Source organism: Agelaius tricolor, unplaced genomic scaffold (genome assembly GCF_023055355.1).
Source record: "Agelaius tricolor isolate 1412-34295 unplaced genomic scaffold, bAgeTri1.0.p SCAF_16, whole genome shotgun sequence".
Classification (NCBI taxonomy): domain Eukaryota; kingdom Metazoa; phylum Chordata; class Aves; order Passeriformes; family Icteridae; genus Agelaius; species Agelaius tricolor.
In genome coordinates, this window is record NW_027269276.1 from 9,196,921 (window position 1) to 9,221,470 (window position 24,550).

General features: G+C 36.5%; 1 protein-coding gene across 1 annotated transcript in view; it reads right to left on the reverse strand.

Annotated features, from left to right (window-relative positions):
• The window catches only part of EFL1 (elongation factor like GTPase 1), a 63,523-nt gene that overhangs the window by 24,420 nt on the left and 14,553 nt on the right, over positions 1–24,550 (reverse strand). Inside the window, exons 13-15 of the mRNA XM_071441396.1 lie at positions 20,823–20,974; positions 19,934–20,112; positions 19,130–19,265 (exon numbers count right to left, since the gene is read on the reverse strand). Of these exons, the coding sequence (XP_071297497.1) occupies positions 19,130–19,265; positions 19,934–20,112; positions 20,823–20,974 (467 nt within the window). The remainder of the gene's footprint in view (positions 1–19,129; positions 19,266–19,933; positions 20,113–20,822; positions 20,975–24,550) is intronic.

The following is a 24,550-nucleotide window of genomic DNA, read 5'->3' on the forward strand; positions in this document are numbered from 1 at the left end:
AATGCTTCCATATCCATCATCATTCCTCCTCAAATCCATGCAAATAATTTCCCTTTCCCAGTATCTTGATGAAGACAACAAAACATGATACCATTAGCACACTGTTACCTATTGGGTGACTATCATTGGTTCACTGTAGCCAGATAAACTTTAAGCATCAGCCTCCAGCCTTTCAGTCTCTAATTAAAAAAAAAAAAAAAAAAAAGAAAGGAGGGGTTTTGTAAAGAAAAAGTGGCTTTTGGTAGGATTAAACCCAGCTACAATAGTATGCCTTTTACATTTGAGGAATCTTAAAAGGTTTTACTAATCACTGAGTTTGTATGACTAACTGCAGGGACAAGAAACTACTACGGCTTAAGAATAACTTGTATTATACATTTATCACCTCAGATTTTAAGCATGTTTCTCTTGTCTCATGGGCACTGCAGAGAGACATCTGAGGGCAGAATTTGACCTTTCTATATTAGAAACTGTTTCTAGAAGAGAAGGGAATGTGAGTCAAGACACGGACCACATTCTAGTTGAGATTTCATCAACTTTTTCCATAATACACACCACATGTTAGCACAGATTGCTGGTGAGCCTCCTCTTCTCATCTCTAATTGTGCACTTCCCCCTCAATTCTTACTTGTTTCTAGGCAAGTGAAATTGTTTGTATGGAAAAAAGAATATTGTAAGGTATGTGTATGGTTTCAGCTGCTCTCAGATCCAATCATTTTACAGCAAAGTTAATTAAACATTTTCTTTTTCCGCTTTCCCCATTTTTTTTCCTGAGCTGAATCTCTAAAAACCACCAGTATCCAACAGACTGTAGAACCATTTGTCCCAGTTTCTCCCTGAGTTTCAAAAACACAAGTTCTACCCGAGTATGCACTGGAGATTAACATGAATTCAGTTTCTAAATACCAAAGTGTTCAGGTGTAATTTTGTTATAAAATTTTACTTTTCAGTTCACAGCAGTTGAGGGGAAATTGAGCCTAACTTTCTGATCAGATGAGAGAAAAACTCAGCCATATTACAAATAATGCTACAACAAAACTCCCTCTCCCCAAGGGGCACAATTGTGGTAAGACACTGAATGCAATAAGCAGCTTTGACACAAGAAGCAACTCAGTACTTTACTACTGAATCCCCAGGAAGTGAAAGATGAAACAGGGCTGGAGCACCCCACTGAGTTCTTTCAGGAAAAAACCAGCAGTTCAAAGAACAAAGCTGTCTGCTTTCAGAGCTGCAAGGAGAGCAAGAATACACTCTAACAGCACGTTCCACTAAAACATCCCATTACTAGATTATAGTTTCTAGAAGGATTGCAAACACACATAATGAGTAAACCAGCCTCATTTATCTTCCGCTGAGCATATTTGCAAAAAAATACCACATATTTCATTAGGCCCTTAAGACTGCATGATAACACACATTTCCCCAAGTGCTGATTGAGCTGACAATTCTAATTATTAACATTCTTATACTTCTTCAGATGAGACTATGAACAATTTCAAGGAAACTGTAAAAAAATCCTTTACAATAAACAGTAACATCATAAAATGTTACAATGAATGGCTTGAGATCTACCTGCAAACAGTCTGTGTAACAAAGCTGACATCAAAGCTGAGTCAGAAATTTGCTTGCTGAAATACAAATTTACTTTAAAGTAAACAGAATTAAACCAAAATCTGTTAACATTCCAAATCCGACTTCTGGATTTACAAACTGTTGTAGTCAAGATGAAATATTGATTTCCTTAAGCTGCTTAATGAGACCAATAACTACAGAAGATGAAAGTATTTCAAATAATCATGTTTTTCTTACAGTACAGAATTATTTCATTTATCATGCCATACTAATTTTTGGAGCTCAAGACTGAAGAAAATTATTCCAATTTTTCAACATTTAAGTGTCATTTTAGCACAGAAACCTAGGAATTTCATACTTAGATCTGTAACAGGCCTGCATCCATCTTTATGTATTAGGAAATCAATGCACTTGTAGCTACACAGGAAAAAAAAACAAAAAAGGAAAAAAATCTTTACTCCAATTAAAACTACTTTAACCTTTTAACTGTAGAGCATTCTTGATAAAGGCACTGAACAGCACCTTCTGTGGTTTTATAAAACGGTCAGTAGCTGTCCTCAGCAATATATATGCAATATATTTTGCCTTAGCCCACACATTAAAATTCCTTTCCACACACCAGCTCAACCTGACATCACTTGAAAGCAGCAATCCTGAAGAACAGTAAATATGTGGACAGATCTCTGTGCAATGTGACCACATAGGCACTGGAGCTCACTTCAGTTACAGCCTGCATGTCAAATCAATGCTTCCATTACTGCATGTGGGAAGCATTTAGTGCCATACAAAACTCTGCAAGGGTTTCTGAAACACAAACCAAATTTTAGATTTATAATTACTTTAAACTGATTATTTTAATTTGACCCGACAGCAACACATCTGAATTAACTTAATTTTTTAAAAAATTACTACCAGAACTTAATCACCAGTTGAGAAAGGTTGCTGTCCCAAACACATGGAATTTAGGAATAGTTATTCAATAGATTTACTTTGATAATCTACAAGTCTTTTGAAATGCTGATTTGTTGTTGACAGTTTTTATTTAGTAATGGTAAATGTCCTTTTATAAATAAACAAATGAAATTGCATGTTGTACTGGAAAACAGATCAGCTGAATTCCTATGAAGCATCCTATGTAGGGAAAAAAAACTGCCCAGCAATCCTCTAAGAAAAAAGAAAGTCTTCTATTCAACATAGCTTTAACTACACTCTCTGAAGACTCCAGCTATCTTTCTGTGAAGATGAGAAATGCTTCAGGTGTAGCTCTGGAGGCCTCCCTGCATGTTCACACATGCTGGCCATCCACTGCTGTATCCTACTGGTAAAATGAGAAAACTATTAAACTAAAAAAATCAAAACACCAAAACCCCACCACCACCACCAACAACACCCTCATCCATCAACAAAACATTGAAGTGTTTGCTAAAATACTTCAGACTTAGGCTTGATATGAATATCTAAGTTTGTAAAAGGAACATATACCAAAAGATAAAAATTTCTTCCCTCAAGCTAGCAGAAGAAAAAGACAAATCTCCAGCAGTCATCCAGCAAAGACACATTTGATATTGCTATTTTACACTTTAAAAAGGAGAGAAAGTTATTTAAAACCAACTTCTCTGGCTAGTTACTTTGAAAAAGGTAGAACAATGTTTTGCAGGACCACCATCAAAACCTTAGCTGTGCACAGATACTCGGTTCCAGAAACCTATTAAAAGAGGACCACATGTTGCAGGATCATGAAGAGAATAGATATCAGAAGTATTAATCAAAACAATCACTTCTCAATTTATTTCAATGTTTTTTTCTAATCTTTCACCTGCATTGGAAGGTATGGATGTTCAGAAGGCAGAGGAGAGGGAGGCAGCAGCCTGAGGCTGGGAAGGGAAGCAAGGAATCACTTGTGCTCTATCTGACTGAGCATGAAAACTGTTTAACACTAAAAGAAAGGAGATGGAGGCAAAGCCTTTCCACTTGAACATGTAGCAAAGTTCAATATTTATTTCTAAGCAGACAATGGGAAGACATAAACCCCCCATAAAATATTTTACTATTTTTATGAGACCACTAGAGGCAAGGTGCAAATGAACAAAGATCTAAAATTCATTAGGGGTTTCAGCACGATAGAAAACTTAATTCTTTTTAATTTCTTGATCAAATACTTCCTGTAACAGAGCAAAATAACTAATCTCAGCTAATAGATCAATAACATCAAATGGTTTCTTCATAAATCAGACTAGCTATAGTATAATCTATAAACCAGCCAAAGAGCATTTTAAGCTTTATTCAGTTCTAGTAATGTCTCCTGAAAATGGGCAGACTTCATGTATATACTGTTTTCTTAAACAGTAGATTTAAGAAGATTGTAAAATACAACTAACATCTGTTACTTTGCAGAATCAATTATAAGATGTTAAAATTAATTAAGCCTTCAGGCACTGATCTTGCAAAGAATTAATTTTAGAAGTCTTGGAAGTTTTGTCATGTTTGCCTAGAAAAAGCTACATGAACATATTCCTACCAATCTTGCATTACATATCCCAAGTACATGGGGAATTTAGAATCTACTACTGGAAGTGTCAATTACAAAGGACAATGGCAGTTAGTTCAAAAGCTCATTAAATTTTGTCCATGCACGTGCTGATTTATGTTTAACTGAAGAATCCCAATATATGTGATTTATATTTCATTACTTGAAGGAAGAACATAAGGCCTTTATCATCCAATACATCAGATAAATGCAAATACAGACTAACCAGTTGTGAGGATATTCCAGATAGCACAGGCAGAAGCAGCACACTGACTACCAAATGTGTACAATATTCTGTGGGAAATGCCTCAGCCACTGACCATTTATCCTGTTAACTTGTAAGACATGCAAGTAACTAATTAAAATTCAATTTTCCAAGACCTGACCCAATGCCTAATGCTCTCTTTTAAAGGCAGCCTCCCCACCCCCAACACATCTGTCTGTAAGTGATTTATGCTGCCTGATTTTGCTGCCTTGGGAAATAAGGCTTAGAGTCTTCCAAAGCACCATGAATAATGGACTCCTTCAGCCTGCATTATACAGAAATTGATGTTTACTTTAAATACAGTAATTTTCAAGATGGATAAAGAAGAATATAAAATTTCACTTCAAGCTAAAAGAAACCTTTAAGTAGCTCATTTGTAGTTACACAAGCGGTAATATTTTGGGAAATAATTAATCAGAAGGATTCTAACCAAATAAAGCACCTTTCAAATGTCTCAGATTTGGACTATTTGACAGAACGGGTGTAAAACAGATGGCATTAGAGGGAACAGGGATGTCTTAAACACACTTGTTACATCAGCAGCCTAGGAAGTTATTGATAATGAGCTATTTATCACAGGCTTCAGTTTAATAGTTAAACTAATTAAAAAATAAACAGAAAATGCACTCAAATTATAAAAAAAAAGAACGAAAAAAGTTGCTGCCACATGAAAACCTGTTATGGGGCCATTAATATTGCCTTCAGATTGAAAATAATTATTATTTTTCCACAAAATTATATTTAAACAATGTATTTTAAAACTCAGCTTCATGTTAAGTAGTACTGCCAGTCTGCCTCTGAGTAAACTAAGCATACCAAAATCAAGTATATTTAAAATGTAAAAGAACCTTAAAAGTTAGGAATGCTATTCATCCTCCTTATCCCTCCAAACCTTTTTCCCCCAAAGGAAAGAAGTCTGTAATTTTCACCCTAATTTCTGATTACTTCAGTTAATGTATCATCGAGAGTTATTACTGTAATTTGCAGTCTGCATAATTTTGACTTCCTAAAATATTGCAACATATTAACTTCCATTAGCTCTAGGACAAGAAAAAAAATGGGAAAGAAATAGGGATCTAAGGTATGAGAATTCTTAGGATTAGTGCAGAGGACCACATCATTAAACTGAGCTTTAAAACATTCCTCTATTTTAAAATGAAGATATTAAATAGAACTAATCTGATTTTTAATGCCTTGCTGCTAAAAAAACCCAAACCCCAACAAAACAACTAATAAGATTTAACTTTATTTACATCATATCAGTCTATATGCATTGAGAACATCCCCAACACTGCTGTACTCATTTGCTACAAACAGGCACAAGCCTCACAGTGACAAAACATACCAGGGAGAGCTTGGAGCTTTAACACCACAACATCTGGAAAACCCTGTGGTTTAATTCCCTTTCTTACAGGAAGATCACCAGTCCCTGATCAATTCATTTGCATTCAAGGATAAAAGGAAAAGAGACCCCACCCCAAAAGGTAGTCTGAGAACACCATCCCAAACACAGCTGGGATGACCCACCCAGCTGTCCCCTAAAACACCAAGCCTGTCCCCACTTCTGGCTCCCCAGAGCCAGCATTTGTCAGACTCTGGGCGAGACAATTCAGGATAAATAAACAGAGTAAAACTAATCTAATAAAAAGCAATTTTCCCTCTCACTCAATTTGCACTCCCCCAGCTACCAGCCTATTAAGAGTCTGCTTCTGACATCTTGTCCAAGAACAGGCAACTCAACATATTAATCCTAGTGAAACCCCCATGGCAGAATGACACCAACCACAACACCAGGTTAAACAACCAGCATCTCCAAAAACTAGTTGAGAGACCTTTCCCCATCTACATAGAGGGAGCAGTTTAACACCTCTAGGTTGTGAAAAGAGTTCATTTGTGCCCATGCCCCACCTCTGTGTCCTCCCAAAGGAGGCCAGGCTGGCTGACACTGTGCTGCCTAAGCAGCAGAGCCCACAGATGAGATATCTGGTGTCACCCACAGGCAGCAGCAGTGGCTCGGCTGCTGCTTCAAGACAAAGCAAAACCTTAAAACACACAGAAAAAAAAAAAAAAAGTCAGCTGCTTTTCTGAACAGAAGAAACGTGGCCATTTGCCACTGCTCTGTATCAGCTTTAAACACCTTGGAACAGTTCCAGATAGATAAACCTTTTCTACTAAAAATGAGAGGCATTTCTGCTAAAAATGCCTGAGCACTGAAATGACTCTTTTTGGTTTAGAGGCAAGGCTTTCAACACAGTATGTCATACTTCCTGATGGCACTGTGGACACAAAAGAATCTGTTAAAAATGGAGTATGTTTTTAGTCCCATTTCCAAAGTAAACCCAACTCCTGTAATCACACAGGCTCCCCTCAACAACTTCTAAACATGCTGTCAACTTCCACTAAGTTCACCAGCGAGAGAGAGCAGAGGGTTCAGGTGTAATTAAGTTTCCACAAGTTATGTAAAATCATTGGCTAAGTACTGAAGGGAGACCAAAATTGGTGATCTCACTGAGAGAGGGCAGGCAAAACACGATCATTGCATGTCCTGCCTGGAGCAGCTGCCTGGCGACCAGCACGCGCAGCCCGGCGGCCAACTGGGACACAACTGCAGCAGAGAGGGGAGCTGAGGATTTTAAGGACATCAGTCCACAGGAATCCAGGCTTTGTTAGTAACACTGCTCAGAGAACTTTCTTTTTGAACATCACAAAACAATTATTCTTTTGTGCAAAAGCTCCGAAAAATATAACCATCAGGATTCCAAACATTTTACATCCCATTCTGAGAGCTTCTCAATCATGTGTGCTTTCAACTGCCTGGTCCTCATCAGCTCCAGCAGCCTAAAGAGTGGGGAATGGGAATGAATGTCTTTGTGTAAGTGCAGTAACTGATGGAACAAGAACTACCAGCAGGTTGCACTTTCATTTACAGTAATGAGCTCACAGCCATGCAGCTCACACCAACTGGTGACCCAATACTTCAATATTGTACAAATCTTAACATATGACACTTGGAAAACATCAAGCCTTTGGATGAGTATTAGTTGCTCAATATTATGTTTCAGAAATGCAGTTAGTCACTGAAACAGACTTGTATCAAAGCTGGCATTTCATTGAAGCTTAAAATGTCAGTAACAGATAGACTGACTCATGTCCCATACATTAACTTAAACAACTGTAAAACTTACTCAGAGTGGAGTTTTTCTATTTTCCCACCAGTACATTGTCTCAGCACAGATCTGGCTACATTCAAGACAATAAGAGTGCACTTAAACCAACATCAAGAGTCTTAGGAAAAAACTTCCCAACTTCAAATTTATTGGGATGACAGAAATTACCTCTATTCTGTCGGAAAAACTTTGACTCACATCACAGCTGGAGTCCTTACACTCCCTGCAGTTTTCCTACTGCAATCTCACTGTTTTCACACAGACAAGGACCAGAAGCAAAGATTGCAATACAAAATTCTCTCCACCAAATTAGGTGAATTATCTACCAAAACATGCGTGCAAAAGGAAGGCTACCAAATGTAAAACCCCACAAAAAAACATTAGCTACAGTCCATGACAGTCATGACAGGAGCAGCCTTGGAAAAATGGAACTTCTAATTTTTAAAAATCACTCTTGAATTTTGCCCCTATACATAACAGACCTCACTGGAAGGAATTAGGTAGTAGGAAGCAAGAAATTTTAGAAAAGAACCCTACTTCTTTTAGTCTCAATTAGATGCAAAAGATATCTAAATTTGGTTCCAGGCACTAATGACAAAATTTAAAATACAATCAAAGTAAGGTGAGCAAGTGTTCTGCATCTTAAGACAAACTCAATGTTTGAAGGGCTGGTAACGTTATTCTTTGTCTATGACTGGAATTTAACAATTCTTTACACATAATGTTCTTACCCATTCAGATTCTGAAACATGTAAAACTAGAAGTACTATCTAGGCTTGCTCTTTTCAAATCATACCATTTTGACCATGAAATTACAATAGTTTTTACTAGCTAAATATAAATGGAGTTGAAACTTACACTGCTTGGTTTGCAGAATACTTCTAGTAAATATCAGCTTTCCCAATTATTTACTAAATCAAAAAGCACTACAAACAATCTAAACTTTGAGCCTAAACTATGCAGTGCTGCCCCTTTAACAGTGTTGTTTAGCAGTGCTCCACAGTTTGACATCAGTTGATAACCCTAAATATAGCTGTGCCTTAAGTCCCCCCCACAGTTCACAGCCCAGACAAAGCCAGCTCCATGACTCACAGCCTGACACAGGCCAAACAACCCTCACAACACTTCTGCAATTTCAGCTGAGACACCAACAACATCCAAATCTGGGATAATATTTAGAAAATAAGTCATTGAAACACAGCCTTTGTTAACAGTCTCTTGACTTTTGAACCTTGCTGTTTGTTCCACAGGATTGTGATTCTCTGTGAATCATGTCCCTTCAGTGGGGTTATGTGCAAAAACAACTCCAAACTGGTCTTCCCCACTGCAGCTCTCGTGCCCACAGTGCAACCCCTCACTGCTTTCTCTGAACTCCTTGAAGGAGCTCTGGTAACAACAGACAATGGAAGCAGAGCAGAAACACCCAAAGGAATAAATGAAGGCATCTGTGGCTAGTCCAAATGTAGAAGTGGAGGCATTTCACAGCCACAGATGGAATTTATTTATTGTAAGGATATTGCTGTGTATTACAGGCACCAGGGCTACCACCCAGTAAGAGGAACACTTCTCCACATCAGGTGGGGAAGCAGGAATCCTGCTCCTCTCCCCCTTACACTTCACATTAGCAAGTGCTCCAGGAATTTAGAACACTGTTCAAGTAAATTGCCCTCACAGATTAGTGGTTTTGCATAAATAATGCCAGTTAAAAGAGGAGCTTTTTCATCTGCTTAGGCTGTGGTTAACTAAAATATTCTCACAGAGTCTTACTTTATTGACATGGGATAACTAAGGTAATACAAATTAAAAGCAGAGGTGGAATAACAGAAATACAGAGAGAAAGGTGGAATAGAAAGGGAAAACAAGAGGTTAACAGTAAGACTTGGGCTGGGGATTTTAGGGGGAAAAGGGTCAATTTCAGAGCCACGTTAACACTCCAAAAACAGCTGAGGGAGGTCCAGCCTAATTTCTACAGTCCAGCTATTACTCTGAGCAGAAGGCAATTAGTGTAGTCATGAAAGTTACAGAAACATTCAGAGAGGAGCTCCTTTTCTATAAAACAGTTGCTTTTCTCAGGACAAAGAAAGTGTCAAAAAAAAAAAAAAAAGAAGCTCAACAAGACGTTTTCATGGCAGTGGCTTTACTTAACACTACACTGCCTCTGAAACCTGTACATTTCCAAGTGGAGCTAATAAGTAGAAACCATGCTGATTGCAGATTTTTGGCTCTCAGACTACTCAGTGAGATTAATTTAATTTAGAGTCAAAACATTTGTAGATTTTCTGCATGAAGAAATGTACATTAAAAACTATAATCCAAAGTTTCCACTACACTGACAGTACTGTGAGTCTATATGAGACCTTCATCCAAAGCTGAAATAGCAGAACTTTTTGTATTTTATGAAAAATAGTGCCCTCTGGCTTCACATGAAATGGGAGTAAGAAAACAGTTTAAGAATAAAACAAGGCAACTGGTTCCTATAGCCAGTTCTTGTAAAAAGCATGGGAAATTACATGACAATTCTCTTATTACCCTAATTTGTCAAGGAATCATCATAACTCAGATACTCTGAATATTGAGATATTTAATATACAAATTAAAATATAATCCTTATCAGAGAGTTGTACCTATGTTTCAGGAAACAAACTCAGTGAAAAACAGAACATCACTAAACTTGTTCTTTAAAACTGTTTTGTTCACAGGATACTTGTTTAAACTATAAAGATGGGGAAAAGCCTTGTTCATCAAATCCACATAAAGGAGTTTCAAATTTGCAGAACCTTAGAAAAGACTTTATATAGAAACAGAAAAGATTAGATATTCAAGAGAACTGTAAATCTTTTATTGCTAAACACATACAGAGAGCAACTTCCTGGTGTACTAAAGGTGAAAATGGAAAGATTTAGAAGAAAATACACAGAAGTGAAGAACTATGCAAAAGTAGTGACAGACTAGATGTAACTAACAAAGCCTACACTGCCTAGAAAAACCATGTTTATTTATCCATCACTTCAGGGCACAGAGGATAACATTTTGAGACAACTAAACTAACTTCTAGATCTAAGTTTCTCCTCCCCTGCCCGAAGAGTTACACATGGCAAATTTCAGCAGTATAAATATCAGGGATGAGAATATTTTCTATCATTAATACAATTATTTGAGTTATTTAGGTTGTGTTGGGAAAAGCACAGCGCTCAAGAGTGCAAATAATAAAGAAGCAGGACTGTATTTGAGGCCTTGCAAGAGAGAAGCTGTGTTAGCAACAGAGGTGCACACACATGTGAAATACATCTCTATGATACAGAAAGCAATGATTATCCACATGGATAACTTCATGATTTAATGTCATTTTTTACAGCCTTCTCTATCTTTGCAACTGCACGCTCGAGTAAAAGTCCGGCCTAAATGACACCTACAAGGCAGTATTCCAGTTATAATTTTATTTAGTTACTTGCCCCCAAGTATACCATGACTTGATACTGACAAACATCTACATTTCACAACTACCTTTTAGTACATTAACTGACTACCTGTGCAATGAAGCTGCAACTTTATTCATCTGATGGAAATTGAACTTTATCTGCCAAAAACAGAGAAAGGAATAGCCAGATGATTAAAATACATCTTTTCAAAGATGTCAGGATTTGATTCATGTACACCATCACAGTAGCCAGAGAGATGTATTTTCCATAAATAACACTGCAAAACCCCAAATCCTTTTAGTACAGAACTTCTTTTCTGCATTGGTAATTGGACACATTCCTAAACAGATTTGATTTATGGTGTATTTTTTATGTCTGAATGACTATACATGAATTTACATGCAGAAAGGCATGTATTTTCAAACCCATTTGTGCTTAAAGCAATTATTTTGCACCTATTTCTGAAATGACACTGAATGCTCTGTCTGAACTTTAGAAAACCCCTGGTCACATTAAATAAAGGAAATGTTCCTTCAAAACAGCTTTCTGAAAGTTTGAGTTCTAAAGCAACAACTTCTGGAAAGGCAATTCTCTAGCATATTTAATTCAGAAGGAAGAAAAGCCTAATGCCATTTTGTACAGGGGCATAAAAGTTTCAATTATATAGTGTAAGTACCGAGCCTTGTTAAATCAGATAATTTCCACCTCTGTTAAAAACTGAGCCTCAAACACTGACTCCTCAAGAGAGGCCTGTTTGCTGAATCCCTCAGACATTGACTCCAATGCCCTGATGTCCCAAACTGGTGTTTCCCACTCTTGATCCAGCATTTCATAGCTGCACTAACAGGCAGGATTTTCTTAGAAATGGAATGTTATTAACTTTGAGAACAAAACTGAAGTCATTGTGGTTCCTCTATTACAATTCCTCATTCAGTAATGGATACTAAAGTCTCTTTAGAGATTTTCCACCAATCAAGGCAAGTTAGATGGTTTCCCTTCGAACCACATCAGAGGAAAGGAGGGAGCAAACAGCTACACTACAGACACCTACTAAAAAATGCTGACATACTAGTTTTAAAGATGATCCTGCCTTTAAAAATATACAACACACCAAAGAAAAAAAACAACGTGCTTCAAGCAATTTTTATAAGCAGACAAAGGAGCATAGCATTCAGGCTCTTGAAATGAAAACATGAGGTCATTTCCCCAAATGATCACTGACGTATCTCAGTGTGCTCTAAAAAATCCCAAATGCAACATTGCAGATGTGAGCTGAGCAAATAATTTCACAACTTCACCTTAAGATTTCTCTTACCATTTTACATTGATGATAACTTATATTAACTACTGTAACTTCTTCTCTTTATACAGTATTGGAAAAGAGGTTCATTAGCCAAGTAATAAATATGCATATTTCTGTAGATAACTGCTCTCCCTTTATTTTTACACACACTTTCACAGAGGAAGAGACTGAAAATAGTACACTGATGCTGACTTAAAGACAGTAAGGTGTGAAATACTGGGGGAAATCCCTGTCTTTTTATTTTAAAGAGACTTGCAAAATTACACCCATCCAACCACCCAGAGAAGATGTGGAGGTTTTGGAGATAAGCCAGGTAGTACCTGTGACCTAAAGCCAGTTATTATTGCAAGGTTGAGTAACACCTGCCCAGGGGCAGTGACTGCAGAGGTCAATTGTCCACTCTGACACAAGAGGAGTCAGCCCCTCTACCACTGGCCCTGAATTCTGAACAATGAAGAGCAGTGTGATAACATGCATTGGACAAATTTGAAGTTTCATGACAAATAATCATTTATTTTTGCAATAAACTCTGGGGAGATAAACAGACAACTGCCTGCACCTCAGAGCCTGTGCCCACTCTATTTCTAGATGTTTATATTATGGAGCTGCAGAACATGTGCCTGCTCCTGTGCTCTGAGCTCCTCCAAGCAGCAGTGCTATGAAATTGTCTCAATTCTTGTTAGCCCCACTGCTGCCCACAGGCACACAAGCAGCAACAACCAACACTGACAAGTCTGGGCAGTTTTCCTTCTGGTATTATTTGGGAAACCTCAAGCAGCAGCAAGAAGCTGTGTGCATACAGACCCCAAAGAATCAGGAGTGCCTGCCTCACATTTGAGAAATTATATAGAAATCTAATTTCCATTCACACAAAAGCTCCGTTTTTACAGATTATAAAAATTAAAAGTTGCTATAAAACTGGCTTAGAATGTTTCATTGCATTCTCCCCCTTTTTGAAAAACTTAATCATTTGCATTTTTTGACATTATAATCCAGCAGGGGTCAAGAGCAAATTTACAGGCATTGTTATAGATGAATGTATTATGACTTTAGCTTAAATACTCTTATACAGTTCAAATTTTAAACTATGATTTAAAAACCCCTTGTATTTTAGTGGCAAGGCTAAAAACATTTGTGAGATCTCATAATCAACTCCTGAAAATTAGAGCAGAGAACATTCCAGAAGCACTAGAGAATTTAGAAGTGTTTCTCCTCAGAAAGGATTACTACACTTACCATTTCCTTTTATAGTCTTAATAAGCTTCAGTCAGAAAAACAGAAAAAATACAGATACTCAAAAAGCAATTTAAATTCTCAAAAAAAACCCCAAAAACAACAACCAAAAAGACCCACCAAAAACCCACTCAACAAAAAGGGCTTTATAAGGAAACTATTAACCATTCAAAGTATGCTTCCAAAAAGATTTAGCCGAGTTCATAAAGACACATGTCAGTGCTATAACTCTGACCTAAGACAGGGCATATTTTTTTCCTCTCAAGTGATATCTTGTTATTGATTTGAACACAAGGTAATGAATCCCTTATTTCCTTTGCAATAAAATTTGTCAAGTCAAAGCCCCCAAAGTAAACCACATGAAATGGTAAGGCAAACAGGGCAAAGGAATCTCAGCAGATGATCAGCAAAATACACTTCTAATTTCATTTGGTGCTAGTTCATTAGCTGTGCACTGTGCCATGTTATGTTGCCCTCTAAGCAATACAAATTTCTCAGCCTGCCTTCTTAGAAAAGCAAAGAGCAGAAACTGCAAAGGGACTAAATCCACTACAGCAAAAATAGAGTTAAAGAAAATGGTTTCAGTTTCCAGCTCTGAAAGAGGCCAAGCAACAGATTAACTATTATGTCTTTAGCTCAAAGAAACAAATTGAACATATTAAATTTTTTCAACAATTTAACTATTAATACAACACTAACTGGGTAGGAATATAATAATATTAATAATATGGTGTCAGGTAAATGCAACAGTCCATGGAGATCAAATGTCATTCAACAACAAAATCTATTAAATTATATACCTATTCCTCAACAGGGCTGGATTACTAAAAACAAGCTAAAAATGCTATTTTTAGCCTTAGAAGGCTATTTTACAGACATTATAAGATGGCAGTTAGAGATAAAAATTTTAAGTATTCCAAAACGGAAGACAAAGGTTTGAGTTTTCTTTGTTTCATTCACTATTTTGGGCTAAGTTCAGTAATATTCTGGAGGAAGACTGCCCTCCTGTGTTCACCCACCACAGCAGCCTGGGCTGAGACAGCCCCTGCAGCTGGAATCACTTCAAGCTGCCCATTTTATTTATTTAATTTTTTTTTTTTTTTAAATAATCACATTACTGATTCAGAGAGTGAAATTAGTCCACCAAATGTTTGCACAGAAATACAAGGCTGGTGAACAGCAGGCCTGTTCCTAGTGCTCTCACAGAAGGTGGCAATGCCTGCTAGCTGGCACCAGGCCTAGAAAGCCATTCTGGGCATTTAAAATGGCATTGCTGCTTGCAGCTGCTCTTTGCTCTTAACAGAGGCTGCTTATTAAAAGCTCCTAAATTGTTCAATGAAGTCCTAAAGGAATAAAATGCTTGTTAGACACCTTGTAATGAGGTTAGCTGTACTCCTTCACACCACTCATCATGCTACTGCAGTCCTATGGCACCTATCTTCAGAAAGGTACCAAAAAATCCAGAGGAATGAATCCATCATCACCCACATTTCCTGCACCACATTGTTCCCATGTCAAGAATCCTGTCAGTGCTTTATAAATAATTAAAACATGAAAGAACACTATGGGAAAACTAGCATTTTAGAAATGGAAACACCAAGGTACACAACAGTGTGTCATGTAGGAAGTCTGACAGTGAGCTGGCAACAGGAGAGACTTCCAGACTGCTGCTTTTAACAATGTCATTTGGTAAGTTAAAAAACAAAATGCTCCTAATTTGGTAGAACTCTTGATATTCAAATAGCTAACTGCATTTGAGAACATTCAGGAAATCAGCTAGCCTCCTATGAGCCCTACACTAAAGCACTACAAATCCAGTGGCAAGGGAAAAGCTTTGCTTTGAACAGTATTCAACAAGACACAAAAAGCACTTCAACAGTCGTATAGGCAGCTCTAAGAAAAATCTAGGTTTTGTACACTAGCAAACACAAGTCCATTGTTAGGGTACTTGTGGATAAAAAGCAGCACACAGATCAATAATTTCAGATGCATGTCATTCTGAACTTATGTGTGTGTGCATGCACAACGTGCCTTGAGATAAACTCTACTCCAATTAACAAAAATGTATCACTGAAGGATCCTTCAATGATTCATTCAGGAATAACATGAGACTGAGTCAATTAAAAAAAATCCCACATTCATTTACACAAGTATCTAAACCAATCTTTTCAAATGTGTGTTGTTTTTTATATCAGCACTTGTTTACCTTTCTTAGAAATGGTAATCAATATCCAGTATGAACACCCTAAGCCCTTCATCTGTGCATGATATGATCACAAAAAAACCACTGCCTCTTTTCCCTTTTTTTTAAAATACTTCTTTACACTACCTCCAACAACCCTTTTTTTGCAGAGAACAAAAAAGGTATTTTGTTTTCAATTATAGGACAGAAACAAGAAAAATATTAAAAAGGGAGGGAGAAAAAAAGAAGCTATTATTCTGTGCATCTGGAGGGCATGCACTTGTTAAATCTTTACTTATGAGCCCAAATTACTTTTTCCTCACATACTGCCTTCATGATTATTCCTTTGTCACTTTGGGGATCACTCAGTTCTTTTTATAGACTTCAACCACAAGAATTTCACAACAATTGCTGCAAAGTGATGCTTTTCCTGTAATTGTACTTTTTCTTTGACTGGTTCAAGCAAATAAAGTAAACAAACAAATAAATAAATGTATTTATATACATAAAGGGAAGAGATTCTTACATGGGAACAAGCAAATCTACCATCCCATCTTCTTGCATTCCCTCTAATTCAGACTTATTAATAGTTCAAGACACTTACTGGTGTGAGGCAGTTTTAATTTAGACTAATATTCTTAACATAGAAACATAATTGAAATTATTTAAAACTTGCATATAATAATCTCCTTTGTGGAGCTTTCAACACTGTTTCAATTTAAGTTATTGTTTTGCCTCATGGTAAATTTCCTTCATGGAAAGACCTAATAAGTGCTGCTTTCCCACAACTTTCATTAATAAAAAAAATGAAAAAGAAAAATTATTTATAGTAGTGTTAATTCTTCTATTTGTGTGCCTGCATTATCAGTCTCTACAGCGTGTTAAACAATACCTAACACTAGTTAGAAAACAGAAGGTCTTACATACAACATCCAAACTAAATCAATTACTGCATTCTAACTAACCATCTCTAATTTTCTTTTTCAGAAGAGAAACCAAGCACTAGCAAGGGCAGCTATGGTAATCAAATTAGAGAGCAGTGGATTTCAGGCTACAGCCAGGGCTCACCTCCTGTCCAACACACCCCCTCTGCACGGAGCAGGAACCTCCAGTGCCACTGATATTCCCAAGGGAAGTGTCCCAGCAAGAACCTAAGCTCTAAAACACTCACTAAAGAAGCTAAAACCTCTGGATAGCCAGATGATTGTCTACATCAAGCTCTTTTCTCTATTTTTGCTGCAGCAAAGAAGGACAAGCCTTTAAGGAGAATGGGACAGTTAGAATGGCTTGCTGTTTGCACAGATGATATTATGGAAACAAAGACCAGTGTTAGTGTCTTTAAGACAAACACACTATGCTTCAATGCTTCATTGCCCTTCCTGCTGGGGGTGTTTTGCAATCTCAGATTTTCATCAATTAAAAGGGGAGTAGTATTTTCAGGAAATGTTAATATTACTCTCCTTTTAATTGAGCAGAAGGAATAGGGGATTACATCTTCCCATCTTCATTAAAATGACCTCTGTATCAAGCTTTGTCTTTGATCACTAAACCTTTCCATAAGCCAGTAAAAAGGATGAAAAGGCCACTTACTAGAACCAAGCAGATCCTCCCTTGTAAGAAACAATTAATAAATAATAGCAAAGACCCCCAAACCCCTATGAAAAAAACCTGAAAAAAATCTATATCATGAGTCTTAAAGTGGAAATAGGCAGTCATGATTAACTGTGTATTCCTTATGGCAATAACTTAATTATACAGCGTGAAACCACAGAGCTTTCAGAAAAGCTTCCTTAATTTACTGGATAATCCACAAGCAATTTCCTTATATGGCTGGAGAGAAATCACTGCTATGTGCACTAAAGCTGCAAGACAAATGGCCTTACAAACAGAAATCACTGTTGCTAACTGGAATAATAAAGTCTTGCATCACCATTGTTACACATTCCTTTCATATAAATGCATTGCATATTCTTCTGAGTGTGATAAATCATCATCAAATCATTAAACAGCTTACTGAATTTATGTAAATTAACAGTGCAGCCTTACAGGGAAATGGGAGAAATAAAGGAAAGGCATTTAGGATTTTTAGTTTAAAAAAAATCTTTAAAATTACATTAGGTTTAAAAACTCAACATACAGACTTGAGCTTATATGCTTCAGGTAAAAATGAAAACTTGCTTTGTGTGATCTCTTTACGATGACGTGATGGTAAAAGATGAAATATCAAATTTAGTCTGGGTAAGATTGTCTGTGAATTTTGATCTTAAAATTCTAATGAATTCCTCTAAATATGACCATTTAGAACTCTTACTACTCAAGCAAACTGCTTTTCTTTATGGAAAGCTTAGACCTCACTGAAGAGCAGCCTTCAGCACTGGACTACCAACAAATTCTGGTAGAATCTGATGGTTACAAAGACCTTCCCTAAAATTTGGTCCAACTCTTAACACCAAAGACATAACAAAATCCTCACAATATATGTTTTCTCTGCTGAAGGCAGCTCCAAGAGTATTTACTGTTTGCTGTGCACAAAGACCACATTCTTTCATTTTTACTGTGAAGTGTTTAGGGATGGGTTTCCCTATTTTTTTCCAAACTCTTAATCACTTTTTGAACTACACAAACAATATACTTAATATATTTACATACACTCACACAGTTACCCACTCACACTCAACCACACTCACTCACTGTTTTCATACTGCAAATGGTCAACTAGAATCACACTACAGCAAGGAATAATTCAGAATTTTAAAATATTAAGCTTTCAAATAAAAGTAATTCACCAGCTGCTCATGTTCTGAATGCTAGACCCATGATAAAAGAGACAAAGCATGGTTAGCTGCCTAAATTAAAATATTTCAACCCTTACAGAGTACATCTATTTTTCATTTACTGTATATATACACCATAAATTTCTAAAAATCAGGCAGTACTCATTCTAGAGCAAAGCAGCTCAGAATCTGGCACAAAAGAGCATAACTCAATGATTAGGTTGACTTTTACAACTTTGTCCATAGAGAAAGTGAAAAAATTGCCACAGCCATAAAAGAAGTAATTTTTAGCACCAGAGTTCAAACAGACCCATAAATAAAACTACACTCATCCACATCACTAGTAAAGTCACATTAAAGAATTTCCACTGTTGGGAAAATATTATAAATAATCCTTGCAATCTATGAAATATGGAAATTTACTACTGCCTTTGGCAATTCCTGGCAGCAATGCTTACCTGGCAATCATCCAGCTTGAAGATAACAGGCTAATCTGTACTTTTCTCCTATTCAAAGTGTACAGAAATCCCAATTTAATTAGACTGCCTTCCCTTTTTGCACATACAACATGCTTAGAAATATTCATGGATTTAAAGTTCCATATTTATTAGTCATATTAAACCAACTTCAGTGTATTTTGGACGACATAAGGATTCAGGCTCTAGGAAATTAAACCCTAATTCTTACCCAGAACATTTCCTGCAGGCACTTCCTCAAGATCTTCAAGCTCTCTTCCCATAAGTAAGTAGAGGTTCTCCAAAGTGCAGCACGTCATGTGAGGAACTGCTGGCAGATGATCAGTGGCAGAGCACTGGGATGACAGCTACACAGACACAAAACCAGCATTTGGACATTCAGCACTTAGCTCTGATCAAAACTTCCTCCACAAAACCTCCTCGCATTCCAAAGCTTAAAAATACAACCCAAAGCATTTTCATCTCAAACCTCAAATGTTAGAAACCAACATACAGTCACAAAAATCCAGACTTGAGGCAAACACGTGAATGTAACCAAGAAGATATAAAATCATGCTTTCTTTGGCAAATTTTAGGTATGTACTACTTCTACCTCACTTTTCATTATCACTGAAAAAACAAATGTTTTGAAGTAAATGCAAAAGTAATTAACTTCTTTGATCAGAATCTCAAAACATTTAACACCAGTTTTTCCCAATACTATTGTGGACCATCTCTTCTCTAAAAAAATTGCTTTTTCTTTCACTTTTTTTGTAAAAACAAAAAAACACATATTGGATTTATGGTTAGCTAATACAACACTGTACTTAAAACTATTTTGGAAATGTTATGGTTTATAATGAATTTACAGACACAATCAGCTATTAGCACAACTACCTAAATTACTTTGATACTTTTTGAAATTACTAACTGGAACTTTTTTCTTTTTTTTTGAGTGAGACACAGATAAGAAGTTAAGTCATCAGTTTTTCAAAAGAATCCCAAGTTATTGCAACAGTTCACAGTCAGCTCTTACCTTATGCAAAGACTCAGCAGGATCATATTTTGGTCCTAAAACAAAGATTTTCTGCCCTCTTTTCACCATGCCACTGAACACTCTGGCAAAAGCAATGAAATACTCCTTGTTGTCTGCTTCCTGTTTCACTGCCTTTGAGGTCACACTGTCTCCTTCACCAGGGAGCTGCTGCTCTTCACCTTAGCAGTCAGAAAAAATATATTAAGCATAAAAACACTTTCTGCCTCATCATCTGGAGGAAAAAAAATTATATATTACACTGTCACATGTGGCCAATCACAGATTTGTTCCCATTAAAACAGACCTTTAAGATCCTGAAGTCCAAGCCAGCACTGCCAAGTCCACCACAAGCCCATGTTCTTTAGTGTAACATTATTAAATATCCCCAGGGATAGGGACTCAATGACTTCCCTGGGCACTCCCTTCTAATGCTTTACACTGCTGGTCAAGAAATCTCTCCTCTAAACCATCTCTGGCACAACCTGAGGACATTTCCTCTTGTTTTTGTTACTTGGGAGAAAAGAGCAACCCCCAGAGCTGTTAACCATAATCCAGTCCTGCTGTTCACACCCTGATTTTGTACCAATTTTGGCATTGAAAGTGACTCTGTTTTTAGCAGAGCATCTCCTTGAAGCATCATCTCCCTTCAATGACTCCAAGTACTGAGATCAATCAAGCACAATCTCAGGCTAAGGAACATCAATCTATGGCACTATTTCACCATTTATGACCTGTCTTAGAAGCTTTCTTACAAATCCCTCCTCACTCTTGGTTCAGCTCCATGTATTGCACTTTAGACTGGATGATTCACAATGTGGATTTGCAAGATGCCCCTTGGCAACACTATTAAACATTTTCCTAGAAAATCAGGTATTCAGGTACCACACACCTTTTGTATCACCAGTGTTCCCAGTTACTTCAGGTGAATTTTCACTTGGGGTTTTTTCTGACAGCTCCTTCCCTTGACTTGCTGCCAATTTTTCTGCATGCCTTCGTTTGGCAAGTTCCCGCCGATGAGCAATTTCTTCTTGAGTTAATGGCCTACATTGTATTTTAAAACATCAGTATTTGGTAATGTCATTTATTTTAAAATAAATTCAATAACAGTAATTAGAATACTATATTTGACATAAGTAAAAACTCATGCAGAATGCCTTTTATCCCCCAATACAATAATTTTAAGTCAGCTAAAATTAGCAAACTCTTCCTCTACCATATTTAGACTTTTATTTTTCTTCCAAATACAGAGATCAAATACTGCCATTTTTAATTACTCATGTTATCTTTATTACTTTAAGGCAATCTTTACAGCACGTGCTCAAATGCAGAGAAGAGTCTCTTCTTGTTAAAGCTCCCTTTCATAAAGTGAATAAGCCCATTAAGGCAAAGGATTTAAAACAGACAACAACAACAAAAAATAATTTTAATAGGCTGATGCATCCATCTACTCACTGGTACAACCTGCCTTAAAGCAAACTGCTTCCAAGTATGATTTAGAGAAATAAATAATAAAAGATAAAGAATATTATCAACACTCTTACGTAAGGCAATATAAAGAGACTTGTTTGTGAATGCAAGCATTTTAAACAGCAAAGTGATATTCACTACACACATATGAAATCTAACAGCATTGCTCAAAACTATCCATTTGATTTTTAAATCTGGTCCTAAATAAAAATATGTTATATGATGTTATCTTGTATTTGATGATTTTAAAAACTGAAAATAAATTCAGACACTAGTCATCCTCTCTTTTCAGTTATTACTCTGTTTCCATTAATTTCCCATGTAAACATGGGGAACCTAATCATTACAGATACTTCTATGAATAATCTATTCTGTTTACTAATTTCAGTATCAACAACTTCTCAAGTAATGTGCTGTTATGTGCCTACATTAAAAAATAATCTTTAGTGCTGTAGCTTAAAAGCAAAAGAAATAATGAAGTTATGTAGACATAATTTTTTTAATGGAACCAGAATGCTGTCAATGTTTTGGTTTTTTTTTTCCCCTCCCCACTGGGAGCAATGAACATATATATTGCTTTCCAGCATTAATAAATTTCCAAAATATAAACCAATGTATTTTTATATTACATTAGTATTCTTACTGAAACTCTAACTGCAGAGAAGGAACAGAAGTCTTTCCACGATAAAAAAAACATTTCTACAACACAGCTGGAGAAACTAATCCCAAGTCTTGGACCATGACTTCAGCTGAAGAAGGTGAAGAACATAATCCCACAGAAAAATCTCACCTACACTTGTCCTGCATTTGCTCACATGATGGAAACAAAACCAACAGTTCTTAGTATTAAGATGGCTTAAGATTTTTTCAGTCAACTGCATCAAGCACACAGCATTAAAACAAGAAGGGCCCTATTGGTAGTTTTAGCTTGTTGAGTAGCCTTGGACAAGTTACTTCCTCTCTTCAGCCTCCACACTTACAAACACAGGTCAAGATTTCCTGAACAGCAACAGCAGTAATGAATGACAAGGGGAAGAAAACCACAGGAAGTACTACAGCAATAGAGTAATTTTTGTTTGCAGAAAAACCATATAAATATGATCTCAACTAAAAAAAGGGCACAAAAAAAAGGACTCACTTCGCTGTATCAACTATTGCACCCTTTGAAATAGGGAAAAACCTTATTAACCACAGGTCAAAGGTTTTATGTGCAGTCAGTAGAAAGAGTTACTGGACACCTATTATGCTCTTAACTGGATTAATTAGGGGCAGGAAGTCTTGAACAGATTGAATGGCTGAGACCAACTCACTGCCAGTAAGGTTTTTATTTATATTGTATTCAGGATGGTTTTCTGCATGTAACACCTTCTCCAAGAGACTCAATTTAAAAAATGAGACACTTCATTAATCAAAATTCTTCATAGAACTTGAAGAAATCCCTAGGAACAGTTATCATGCTTATCTTGAACCCAACTGTTCAATTTGAAAGAGTAAAGAAACTACACAGAAGTTTTAAATCTCTCTAAAAATTACCTAAGAGAGGCCCCCAGGATAAAATGTCAGCATTTGAAGCACAGGCTTTTAGAACTCAGAATCTGGGACAGACATATTGAATGTTATGGAAAAGGAGAATGCAAGAAAATCACCACTTCAAACTTCTTAGCAACTTAGTTTTTCTTTTTTTTAAGGAAAAAAACGTCTCTTAAACAGTCATGACAGAATTAAGAATATGTATCTCTAAAATTTCAAATACTGTGGTATTTCTGCTTGGCTTGTTTGTTTTATTGCTGAAGAGAGCAAGGCTTAACAATACAAAATGCAAAGCAGATGGTAGAGAAGAAAACTTTTTTATGATTTTTTTTTTCCTGAAGGCAGCTGTTCAAAGTTATTTAAAGGTTTGGAATGTCAGAAAAATTTCTAGAGGAGATAGACTGATAGGGAAAGTACAGATCAGACTGCCAAGGGTGACATGAACACAGTATATATATGATGGCATAGTATACATACAGGGGCTATGTATGCATTCCAACACATCTGATTGTCCAAAACTACCTTTTATTTTTGCAAATAATCCTGAGAGTAAAAGAAAAAAAGTTTCTTTGCTTTTTCTCCACTCTATATGGTATTTTTCAATATCAGTATATTTAGGTGTTAAATAGCCCTAACCACAAATATGAAAGGTACCTTAAGATTCTGAATGCACTGGTCTAAGTTGCAAACACACTTAGCAATATTCTCATTTTGATAAAAAAGCAGATTGAGTGTAGGTGGGACTTTACTGCAGGTACAACCTAGTCTTCCTTCCTGGTTTCTGTCACCATCAACTTCTATAAAATTAATCACTCCCAGTAGTATCATTAGAAATGACAAAAAGATCATGTTGTCAAATAAACCCTTATATAGAATTGTAACACAATCAAGCAGAACACAGAACAAGATAAATGCACATAAAGCACTGGATCTGTAACAAAATCAGTTTCAAATTATACCCTGAATTATTCAACTTCTCCAGTTAGCAAAACCAATCAGAAGTAAATTTTGAACAAAAGCTGCCCACACCAAAAGAAAGCTTGGTTCTTCTTCTTCTTCTTCCCCCTTCCTCTTTTTTGTTCCATTAGAAAGGAACAACAGCCTCATAATACTAGCAGAAAGAAAAATGGCAACATGCAATCACACAAAAACCAGCAAATAAAAATTCTGTAGAAGAAAGAGAAAGAGAGATCCCCTGACTCCAGAGAAATGCTTTAGCACCCAGACAGGGAGCCTGGCACAAGTAATGAAATGGAACAGAAGGGTGACCACACCATTACCAACTCAAACATGTGGTAAACAAATGCTATGGAAATAAAAATATGGGAAAGGGTATCATATACATGTCATTGGCATTTAATAGATTGCTGATTTAAGGCATTAGATTTCAGGTAATGTAAGCAAGCTCCTGCTGACTTCTCTGATTCCCACATTCCCCCAGGATAACACATTTCGTTCAAACTGAATGACAACTAAACTTCCTTATGCAATGAATCCCCTGAACATGACAGCTTTTCTACTCTTTCACATTATTAAAGACAGACTTGAAAAATTCACTTTAAAAGAGTGAATAATCAGAACAAAACTGCCAAAGATAAATTCGTCTTTGATTACTGAAGT